At 36.3% G+C, this 12485-nt stretch overlaps 1 protein-coding gene across 19 annotated transcripts in view; it reads left to right on the forward strand.

Annotated features, from left to right (window-relative positions):
- ZNF438 (zinc finger protein 438) overlaps positions 1-12485 on the forward strand; it is a 185993-nt gene that overhangs the window by 73354 nt on the left and 100154 nt on the right. For 18 of the 19 annotated variants that reach the window (XM_070601763.1, XM_070601758.1, XM_070601761.1 and 15 more), the window contains one exon: positions 10993-11070. The exons of the other annotated variant lie outside the window; for it this stretch is intronic. Coding sequence is in view for 4 of the 18 variants with exons in the window: in XM_070601758.1 (XP_070457859.1) it covers positions 10993-11070 (78 nt within the window). In the remaining 14 variants the exon portion in view is untranslated. The remainder of the gene's footprint in view (positions 1-10992; positions 11071-12485) is intronic. 19 annotated transcript variants of the gene reach the window in all.

Genomic DNA, 12485 nt, shown 5'->3' on the forward strand with positions numbered 1-12485 from the left:
GGGATAAGAAGTGGAGAGTGCCAGTGTCTTAATGGCTAAAACTGGAAGCTGGCGCTGCATCACTTCTACTATATTTTGTTGGTCAAAGCAGTCCCAGAGCCCTCTCACTTTCAATGGAAGAGATGTCAGAGAATTTGTGACCATCTTTGATCTACCACAATCTGCTCTCTGGCCACAAATGATTACATTCCTCTTATATTCAAAATACACTCACCCCCTTCCAAGAATCCCCAAATTCTCATCCCACTGTGGCTTTAGCCTCAATCTTAAGGTCCAGGATCTTGTCATTTAAATCAGGTTCAGATGTGCAGGAAGCTCCTCAGGTGCAGATCCCCTGAAGAGGAAGGTTATCTGCTCAACATATAATGGAGAGGCAGGCAGAGAATAACTGCAGTAAATACTTCCGTTCAAAAGAGAGGAAACAGGAGGCACTAGCTTTCATTGGCCCATAGTAATTTTGAAATTCTGATGTTCTCAGTTCTTTTATTAGGGCTATTTCTACTCCCTGTAGGTGATTATTCATGGCTGCTAGCTTCACCCTATCAATTCTGAGTCATTTTTCCTTTTCTGTAAGAAACAGTTCATGTTTACACCTGGGTATCCTTTCCAGTGTTGCTGCCTGCTTGTAAAAGTTTGAGTCCAAAAGCCTATTTTCATTTTGTGCTTTGCTGCTTTCAGTCAAATCTGACAGAATTCCTTAAAAACTGTGAGATTCCTGTGTATCAAATTATAATCCACTCCATGAGAGAGAAATTACCCCCACGTTTGTTTCTGAGATAGGCTTTTTTCTACTTTAAACTCAGAGTCAAGGTATTATAAGACAATATCAATAAGATTATTAGAGGTTTCTCTGCTTGAAAGAGTCCAAAAGACACACCCTCAAGATTCCTTGAGGGCTTTTATATAGAAGAGAGCGTCTAAGAGGCACAATCTTAAGATTCTTAGAACTGAACTCATACAACTTTAAATCACTTTTCAGTCTCAACACAGTGTTTTACAGCCACACTCCAGAGATTTTTAGCCTGAAACCATGCTTTGCTTGTACAGCCCTAGACTTGATATTTATTGTGAAGCTATTTCTTACTTTTCTGTCTGGAGAGAATGGGATAAGAAACTGTTTTATTTTTGAAAATAGCAAGTCCTGGATCCTTTATATTCTTTATATTTCCTCTAAATTCTGCTTGAAAATGAAACAGTTCTTTTGTTAGCTCATCTTTCTCTGTGCATACCTTATTATATATGGCTGAAAGAGACTAACCCAGCCTTCTACCTAGAAATCTTCTTAGTTCAATCTGCTTTTTACTGGGCATATTTTCTCTTTTCTGTGTTATGCAAGGCACATGTTGCAAACTTTCCACCACTGTGTAAGAGAGGTGGTCGTTTCTCCATCTGTTACCATTTTCACTAATGTCCTTCAAACTTTTGTTAATAGTCTTGAGGCCCTCGCAGCTTCTGCTTACCAGCTGGCCCCAAAGCCAATGCCACATGCTTTAAGATTTTTATTACAAAACTTCATTTCTATGTACCAAATTCTGTTATGGTTATCTAATTCTGTAACAATTACCTAAAAACTTATAATCTTGAAACGACCATTTTATTGTACTTCACAATTTGTGGGTCAGTGAAAAGAGTAGGCTCAGCTGGTAGTTATTCTTTATGTAGCGTTAGCTGAGGTTGGTTGGTGGCGTTCAGGTAGAGGGTGGGCTGGTTTGGAGCATCCAAGACAGTTTTAATCACATTTCTGGTACTTTGACAAGGTTAACTCAAAAGCTAATCTTAGCTAGGACTGTCGACCAGAGTGCCTACACCTACGTTCTCCAATATGAAGTCTTACTGTAGTTAGACTATGATGACAGTAGTACAAAAGACAGGAAGGAGGAAATAGGTAGATTCTGTTGTAAAATTCTTATATTATATGTGAAGTGGTATAATATCATTAGAAGTTAGATTGTGATAAGTTAAAGGTGCATATTTTAAACACCAGTGCAACCACTAAAACTACAAAAGAAATAGGTATGTCTAATAAGTCAATAGGGGAGATAAAATGAGATACTGAAAACTATTCAATTGCAAATAATGCAAGAAAAAATGGGAAAAGGAAAGAACAGATTGGGACAAATAGAAAATAACAAATTCAACTGTATAAATTATGACAGGTAGAGATCATCAAGCTAGATAAAAAAGCAAGACCTACTAACTAGATACTGTCTATAACAAATCCTCTTCAAATATGAACACATAGTTTAAAAGCTAAAGAACCGAAAAATACATACAATGCAAACACTAACCATTAAGAAAACTGAAGTGAGTGTATTAATATCCAGCAAAATAGTCTTCAGAACAGGGAATATTACTAGCGATGTTGAGAGAGACTTTGTAATGATAAAAGAATCAATTCATCAAAAAGACATAACAATCCAAAATGTCTGTGAGTCCAGTAACAGAGCTTCAAAATACTTGAAGTAAAATCTGACAGAGCAGAAATGAGAAATAGACAAAACTACTGTTGCAGTTAGTTTCAAATACTTTTCTCTCAGCAGTTGATATGTAAGTAGGCAGAATAGTAATAAAAAAATAGAGAGGCTGGCCCCATGGCCAAGTGGTTAAGTTTGTGCTCTCTCCTTCCACAGCTCAGGGTTTTACCACTTTGGATCCTGGGCACAGACATGGCACTGCTCATCAGGCCACACTGAGGTGGCGTCCCACATAGCACAACCAGGGGCACTCATAACTAGAATATACAACTATATACTAGTGGGCTTTGGGGAGAAGAAGAAGGGAGAAAAAAAAGATTGGCGACAGTTGTTAGCTCAGTTGCCAATCTTTAAAAACAAACAAACAAAAAATAGAAATCTGGGATGACACTGTTAACCAGTTGGACTTAAAAGATTAAAATCATATAGAGTATGTTCTCTCACTATAACTAAATTGAATTAGAAATACGTAACAGTAGAATATCTGGAACTTCTCCCCCAAATATTTGGAAATTAACACACTTTTAAATAAAACATGGTTCAAAGAGAAGTCAAAAGGAATATTAAAAATTATCTTTGAACTGAATGAAAGTGAAAACACATCATACCAATATTTATGTAGCTAAAGCAGTGCTTAGAGGAAAATGTATAGCTTTAAAATACTATCATTAGAAAAGAGGAAAGATCTAAAATTATCACCTTAAGAAGCTTGGAAAATAAAAGCAAAATAAACCCAAAGCAAGTAAAAGGTAGAATATAAGAAGCAGAAACCAATAAAATAGAAAATTATAAAACCAGATAAATAATAGAAAAAATTGGTGAGAACAAAAGCTGTTTTATTTTTTTAACATATCAAGTTAATTGGCTTTATTTAATGGAAGTTCAGTGCTTTCAGTGTATTCCACAATATAAGAAGTTAAAGTTGTCAGTGTCTTAAGTTCTTGGCACAGAAACTGGTGTCATGTTATATCCACCATATTTTTTTTAGTTCAACAAGTCTTTATTACCTTTAAAACAATAATTACTAGTAAATGAACATCTAGGTATGTGCCAGATAACAAAATAGCTAATGTTTATTGACGGCTTACTGTATGCGAAGCATGATTCAAAGTATTTTGTATTTTTTAACTCAATAAAGCAGTGCAATGAAGTGTTTTCTTATCCCCATTTTACAGGTAAGGAAAATTGAGGCAAAGACACTAAGTAACTTATTTAAGGTTACAATGGTGGAGTAGGGGTTCAAACCAAGCAGTCTTGCTAGAGAGACACTCTAGGATAGTGATCAAGAGACAATTCAAACATACTATTTCTTTTTTTCCTAGTAAAGAGAGGATTGAAATCTAGACAGATAAGAGCCCACTCTTATCCATGTCCTAAGGACCTTGTTTGCCTTATTCAGCATCTATCTCCAGGTCCTAGAATAGAGACTGACATGTGGGTGCTAAAAATAACTTTTGAATGAATCAATAAATACCATCTTGCAGAATTGTTTTAAGGAGGAAGGAAGTAATATTTCTTGAGTATCTGCCATGTTTCAGGCCCTTTTATGTATCTTTCTTTTTTCCTTACAGTGTAGCTAAAACAACTTGCTTTAAAATCTGGAGGAATTTAATGTCTAATTCCCAATTTTTAAATATGCAATACAATATTGTTAACTCTTATTAACCATATCTACCATATATTATTGGTCAGAGAAGCCACAGAGGTCACCCAAATTCAAGGAGGGGGAGGGACATATATGCCTACTTCTCAATGGGAGAAGTTTCAGAATATTTCTGTCACTCTTAAGGACAGTCATATTTTTGACACCTCAGAGAGCCATGAAAGCAAATAGGACTAACTGAGTAGAAATTCCAGAAATAGAAGAGCCCATATGAGCTGAGATTGCTAGCAATCATCTTTCCTGATTGTGTTTTCCCAGAATGAATACTGGCCAAGGATCAAGCTTGCTATGGAAGTGAGACTCTACTAGGGGAAAGAGAAACAAGTTGGAGTTTTGATGAGGTTGTTTGCTGAGCCTTGAGGCAGTAATGGGAAGCTAGGAAGTTGAGCTGGAAATATACGATGAAGTCTACAATCTTGCAGTGTTTAGAAGACAGTCTCCATGGGATGGGGGTAGAGTGCAGCTGCAGTAAACACACAACTGATCTCACCTTTGAAATATTTTGTACCAGATGCAAACTAATTAGGTTGAGGTGATCAGCTCCTCACCCTAGCTGTCTAATAGAGGGAAGGATGGGCCCTCACTGGGAGAAAATAACATCAACTACAGTTTTATAGTGGTTACCATCACAATATTAAAAATGCACTAAAAAATTATATGGCATGTGAAAAGTCAGAAAGAAAATGTGTCCAAAGAAGAGACAACAGAAGCAGATCCACCAATGATATAGATTCAGGAGTTACCAAACAAGGATTATATAATTGTTATAAATATATTAAAAGAAGCAAAGGAAGAGGTTAACAAAATGGATGAAAAGATGAGGAATGTCAACAGAAAGTTTGAGTCTATAGAAAAATAATCAAGTGAATATTCTACAGCTGAAAATATAATATCTGAAATTAAGATTTGAATTAAATGGCACCTACTTGGGACTGCAAAAAATAACTAGAAGCTGTGAACTCAAGGACAGTTCAGTGGAAAAATGTGCAAGCTAAAGCACAGGAAAAAAAAAGGAATGGAAAGAACAAAGCAGCATAGGAGACATATGGGATTGAGTCATTTCCTATAACATGTATGTAATTGGAGTCCCTGGAGGAGAGAATAAGCAAGAGCAATATTTGAAAAGATGATCAAAGATTTCCCAAACTGTTGAAAGATAGCAATACACAGATTCAAGAAGCATAAAAATCTTAGTGACCCCCCCCCAAAGAAGATTAATGTAAAGAAAACCACATAGGTACAACATAGTGAAACTTGTGAAAACCAGATATAAAGAGAAAATCTTAAAACCAAACAACCGAAAGAAACCACACTGCCTTCAAAGGAGCAACAATAAGATTGATGGCTGACTGTTCTACATAAATTATTAAAATTAGAACACAGTGGAATAACAGCTTTAAATTTTAAATGCAGAAAAGAAAAATACTGCCAACTTGAAACTCTATACTCAATAAAAATTTTTTTTAAATGAAGGCAAAATAAAAATGTTTTTAAACCAAAGATTGGAGACTTTGTCACAGGTAGATCCATATTACAATAATACTAAAGGAAGTTACTCAGTCTGAAGAAAAATGATCCCAAATGGAACCATAAAACCTCAGGATATATTGAAGAGCATAGGAAAGCATAAATCTATGAGTAAATAGTATTTAAAGCAGCCATGACATTGTCTTGTGGGGCTTAAAACATATATAGACATAAAATATATGGAAACAATAGAAAAAGGGTGGGTAGGTGTAAATGGCCTCAAACTGATATTTTTGTCTTGTTCAGGAAGTGGTAAAAGTCAACTGCAATAAATCAAAGAAGTATTTATAATCTTTAGAATAATTGCTAAAAAATTACAAAAATGTTTAAACATAAAGCTAACAAACAGGAGATAAAATGGAATAATAAAAAATGAATTAATCAAAAGGAGAAGAAGAAAAGAAGAAAAAACAGATGGAATGAATAGAAAACCAATAACAGGAAGATGTTCTTAAATATCAGTAATTGATTACATGTAAATGGACTTAGTCCTCCAGTTAAAAGCCAAAAACTTTTTTGGACTAGATTAGAAAAAAGACCTAACTATATATAGTTTGCACAAAACATACATTCGTAAAAGGATATGGGGAGAAAAGAAAAGGTATGCTGTGCAAACACTAAAATCTGATATATTCATATCAGATAAAGTAGGCTTTAATGCAAGAAGTATTATGAGTGATAAAGGGAGCATTTTATAATGATAAAAGGGTTAATTCAATAATAAGACGAAATAGTTCTAAATTTATATGTTCCTAACAATATAACTTCAAAATATATAAAGGTAAAATTGACACAAAGGAGAAGTAGACAAATCAACATCACAGTTGGAGAATTTAACAATCTTCTTTCAACCACTAATGTAGCAAGCAGAGTTTTAAAAACCTGTAAGGTTATAGAATATTTAACTAATACTTTTAACCAACTTGACCTATTGCTATTTATAGAACATTATTCCCAACGACTGCAGAATGCACATCTTTTCAAGTGTACGTGGAACTTATGTGAGAATAGAATATGTGCCGAGCCAAAAAGCAAGTCTCAACAGATTTCAAAGGATTGAAATCATACACTATATATTCCACAGTGGAATTAAATTAGAAATAAATAACAGAAAGATTAAAAAATCCTCAATTTGCTTGGAAAATAAGCAACACACTTCTAAATAACCCATGGGTCATAGAAATACAACAAAAATGACAAAATATTTTGAATTGAATCAGTGTCAAAACTTACGACACACAATTAAAGTAGTGTTTAGAGAGAACTGTATAGCTTTAAATGCGTATGCTTAGCAAGCTTGAAAATCAGTGATCTAATCTTTCATCTCAAAAAGCTACAAAAAGAAGTGCAAATTAAATTCAAATAAACTGGAAGCAAACTGATGATAAACGAAGATGACATAAAATAGAGAAAATAACAAAGTCAAAAGTTGTTTCTTTGATATGATTAGTAAAGTTGATAAATCCCTAATAAGAAAAAAAGAGAAAGCTCAAATTAGTGATATAAGAATGAAAAGGAAACATTACTGTAGATCCAGGAAATATCTAAAGGATAAGAAAATATTACGAACAACTTTATGTCAATACGTTTGACAGCTTATATGAAATGGACAAATTCCTTGAAAAATACAGCTTACCATAGTGACACAAAAAGAAGTAACAATTTTGAGTAGTGCTTAATCTTTTAAAAGCGTTGAATCCATAATTAGAAATCTCCTCACCTCTAATAGTAGTCTTCAACTGAATTGGGTCTCAGTATTAGGTCTTTGAATGTTTCTAGGAAATTTAAAACTTCACTGAGGCTGACAAGTTCTACACTCAATCCACTTTCCATATAGTTTCCTTCAGATTGATTTCCATTTATTCACATCTTTTGTTGGAGTTTGAGAGGACCAATTAATTAAACCACGTTTTTCTTCTTACAACATCTGAACCGTTTGAGAAGTAGACATAACTCAGAATAAAAATGTCAACTTTATTTATGGGGAAATTGGGTCTGGTCTTCCTACCAATTCAAATTGGATTGACTTAACTGGCTCTGTTGAGTTTACTGTATGGAAGAGAGGAGAATGTATTTGCGTTTGGGGGAACAAGTTAAGAGAGAGTGAGAGAGTGGTGACATATGTGGCTGGCCTTTTGCCCTATCTTACTAAACAGATAAGGCAGAGAGAAAGAGAAAGAATGCTGTTTTGTTAATTACCAACCCAGGTGAAGCCCTGCTTTTATTGTGCTCTCCTTTTCCAAGGAGCCCTACCTACCCAGTTCAGGTGGAACCCACAGTTTCACTGCTGACCTACCTCCACTTCCTCATGTCATCTGGACATCCTGCTCTATTTTGAAACAGTTTTTATAACTTTGGTATTTTCCCAGAACTCTTCTTCATTCTCCTCCCTAGATATGTAAACCTGGTTTTCGTAGACAGTGCCACTTTTCTCACAGCCATCTCAAGAAAACGTATTGAATTTTGTTAACTCTGGATTTTAAAGGAAGGTTGCTGTGTTCTTTTGCTCTTCACTGTCAGTCAGTGATCCATGTGTCACCTTTATTCATCAGTTCCTTCTCTTCCAAATCTTAGTCTGTCATCTCCCCTTTCCAATTCATGTTATTGGTTGACTTCCAGGACACCATGCCGGCTTCCTCAGTCATGTCGGTATCAGACTTGAGACTGTCCTCTCCATGCCACACTACGTGCTTATGATCTTTTTCTCCTTATTCATGTTTTTGAGTTTCTGATACTCAGAAGTCATTATTTTTTAACTTGCTCAGTTCTATTAGCCAGAATCATTGCATGATCTCAAATACTGAAAGCTGCCTCTCTTTTCCTTTCTCCTCTTCTCCAGCAATGTTTTTTCTCTTCTTTAGGTATTCATTCAAATACTGTCTTCTCCTCTCTCTTTCCTTCCCTCCCTCCTTCTCCCTCTCTATTTGAATAGATGGTCTTGCCATTGGACCTTAACTCCCTCAACTTGACCCCCTTACACACAATTTTTATTTATATTCGTCACTCAACCTTTCCTTCATTTCTAAATGTAGAGAAAGAACTGTTTCTCTCTTTAACATGGCTTAACATGTTAACATGGCATAACAGAGTTCTTGTCCCCATCTTCTCTTGAATTTGCTCCATTATTTATCACTCTTATGTCTTCCTTTTACTAGCATTAAAAATGAAACAATAGAAATAACAAAAAATCTTGTTAAAGATTCAGCTTCACTTTTATACAATGCCAGGCTTCTTAAAAGAGTAACATTTACTAGTTACTTCCACTTCTTCTCCTTGTTCTTTGATCTCTCAGTTGCTGGGAGTTTTTGTTCTCTGTCATTGCCTTCCTGAAATTGCTTTCTAGGGTCACCAGTAACTGTTAAGTTCTTCTTAGTCCTCCCTCCTGAAAAGGCAGAACAGGGTATTCCCTCCTGTTGCTCTTCTTCCTTGACTCCATTGATGGACATCAATATTTTGTCGAAAGCCACCTTCTCAAATAAATAACGTTAGGAGATAAGCAAACTGTTCTGTTGACTTGCTGCAGCAAGAGAGGGCACACAGATGACTCTGACATGGTGCCTCTGTGGAGGAAATGAGTTTAGGGTTTTTGTTGGGTATAGGCAGGGCTCTGAAGTTCTAGGGTCAGATATCAGAAGTGAGGTGACTCTTTGGATTGATTGACTTACTGAAGTAACAGTTGATGCAAACAACACATGATTGTGATTGAAGAGCAAGGTCTGCTGAGGCCCGAGACATTCTGCCACTGTAACTATAACTGAATGATGGTAATTGTTCCATTTCTCAGTCTCGTGTAACTGATGGGGTGGTTATTCTGGTTCTCATTTTCAAGCACATCTTCATTGAAGTTTCCACTTTTTATTTCCATTGCATTTGCCCTGGTTTCTTCCTATCTTGACTATTTCAGTAACGAAACAGGTCTCATTGCCTTCTGAGTCTTCTCACAGTAATGCATACTGCAAAACCAGAGTCATTTTTCCAAGATACAGATTTGAAAGGTATTCTGCTGAAAACCCTTGATGGCTCCTTTTATATGTAAAATAAAACCCTATATATTGAATGTAGTATTCAACCCCTTTTACAGTATGACCTCAACTCCAGATCGCAGTCCTTCTCTGTCTGTTGGTCTGTCAGTCTCCTGGTCCCTCTTCCTCCTCTCCTCCTTGCTTCCCTCCCTGCCTCCCCGGCTTCCTGCTTCACCTCTTCACTTCCTTCTCCGCAAACTATACTCTTATTATGGAAGTGTATTGACTAGTTCTGAGCTCGCACTGTACATTGTGGCCTCTATGCCTAAAAGAAAGTCATTTTTGTTTCTTCCTGGAATGTTGTTTATTTCTAAACCTTACCTTTATCTGATTGTTAAAATTGTATCTCCTTTACAACTCTATTTAAATTTCGCCTCTACAGAGTATGTTACTTCGCTAGGATTGCATAACAAAACACCACAGACTAGGGGGCTTAAACAACATAAATTTATTTGCTCACAGTTTTGGAAGGCAGAAGTCCAAGAACAAGTGTCAGCAGGTTTGATTTCTTCTGAGACTTCTCTCCTTGGCTTGCAGATGTGCGCTTTCTTGTTGTGTTCTCACTTTCCACTGTGTCTTTCCATGGCGTGCACACATCTCTGGTGTCTCTCTGTGTGTCCTAATCTCTTCATATTAGGACACCAGGCATATTAAGTTAAGGCCCACCCTAGCGGCCTCATTTTAACTTAATCACCTCTTTCAGGGCCTTATCTCCAAATACAGTCACATTCTGAGGTACTGGGATTAGGGCTTCAACACATGAATTTTGGGGGAGACTTAATTCTGTCCATAACACAGAGCCTTCCCATATTTTCCCTGTAGTAATTAACCCTTTGCAAAATCCCGTAGCACCTTGTACCACTTACCATATCAGCACTGATATGGAGTTATTCATGTTTGTCTGTCTCTCCTGGGGTTTGTGGGTTCCTTGAGTACAGGAACTCTCTCTTATTCAACTTCATCTCTCCCTGTTCTCCATGATGTAGTAGTGAATAGGGCTTGATTATTGGCTAAATTTTAATTCAGTGTAAGTCAGGCTTAAATATACTATGTTCTCCAGAATTTTAGGAGATTGACGTCTAAATATATGAAGGGGATGTATTATATCTCCTATTTTGGAAATCTTTGAGCATGGCTTGAAATTTTTATCTTAGGTTCTTAAATTATACATAGTAGAAGTAATGTCAATTTTATAGGACTTCGTATAACTCTTTTATGGTCTTTTAATGTATAATCATGTAATCGGCTTCTATAAGCTACTTATCAATTCTTTCAACTTGACTACTTCTGTTACATTTGTTTTCAGATAAAGATGAATGCCATGTCTCATCCAGTACTGAAAATCTGAAGTTTAGAAGACATTTACTAAGTCAGATCACTTCAAGTAAGTCTGCGCGTATCCATCTTAGCATCAGCTCAAGATCGATTTAAAATGTAAAGAATTAAGTGCACTGCCTTTGATGCTTTGTCAGCTCTCAGATTTCTCAGGATATCTTATGGTCACCTTGTGTATTGAATCACTGCTCTTGGAAAATAGTGGAACGATGATTTGTTATGAAATTTTCATCTGCTTGTCAAAAATATAATGTTTAAATGTGATATTTTTAAAGTGAGACTAACACCTCAAAATCATCCTTTATTTTCTATCAAGTCCCGACTATGTGCTACGCTTAATGTTTTTAAAATAGTTTTTCCATTGTAGCTAATGTTCTTTTTTTTCAGTTTTTTAAGTCTTTGTATGACTATTCTAAATGATTTATATGTTCTCAGTCATTAAAGGGAGATACTCAGTAATTAACTAGCACTTGAACCCTAAATGTTTAACTGTTTAGGGCCGGCCCGGTGGCGCAGAGGTTAAGTGCACACGTTCTGCTTCTCGGTGGCCCGGGCTTCGCCAGTTCGGATCCCGGGTGTGGACATGGCACCGCTTGGCAAAAGCTGTGCTGTGGTAGACATCCCATATATAAAGTAGAGGAAGATGGGCATGGATGTTAGCTCAGGGCCAGTCTTCCTCAGCAAAAAGAGGAGGATTGGCAGCAGTTAGCTCAGGGCTAATCGTCCTCAAAAAAGAAAAAAGAGAAATGTTTATTTATTTAAAAACCTAGTTTTGAACGTCATCTCAACCAACTTCAACTATTATTCTTCCATCCTGTATTCTGCTGCCAGATAGATCTGCATGTAGAACCACTTCAAGAATTTTAAAGCTCTTTAATGGCTCTCCATTCACTGTTGGATGGAATCTATGCTCCTTTGCCTAGCATTCAAAGCCCTCTCCCAAGCTCCTAAAAGTACCCCCTACTTTAGCCAACTGGACTCTTTCCTATTCTCTGAACTCTCAGTGTTCTTCACATCTCTGTGTCTTGACTTGTACTGTTTTTCTTGATATTTTTCTATGATGTCCCCTGCTCCCCACTTGCTGTTTCCTCTGCCTGTTGAAACCTTGTGCAAGCCCTCAAGGCTCAGCCCAGGTGCAGACTCCTCTGTGAACCTCTCCCTAGAAGCTCCAGCGAGAAGCACTAGCTCTCCCTCTCTCTCCTGGCTTCAACTAATATTTTATTTTTATTACTATTATAGCACATTTTACCATGCAGCTTTGTTACTTGTGTGTATGTCTGTCTTATCTCCCATCCTAGGTTGTAAGGACTATAAAATCAAAGATCTTGGCTGACTTATTTTTGTCTCGCACAGCATTCAGCATAGGCTTTAATAATGCTCAGTAAATATTTGTTTAATAAATTAAGAATGTGCCTGGATCTTTCTCTCATCATCTCCTCTGTCTTTCATCCTTATAGCCACATA

The sequence above is a fragment of the Equus przewalskii genome, chromosome 30, assembly GCF_037783145.1.
Source record: "Equus przewalskii isolate Varuska chromosome 30, EquPr2, whole genome shotgun sequence".
Taxonomy (NCBI): domain Eukaryota; kingdom Metazoa; phylum Chordata; class Mammalia; order Perissodactyla; family Equidae; genus Equus; species Equus przewalskii.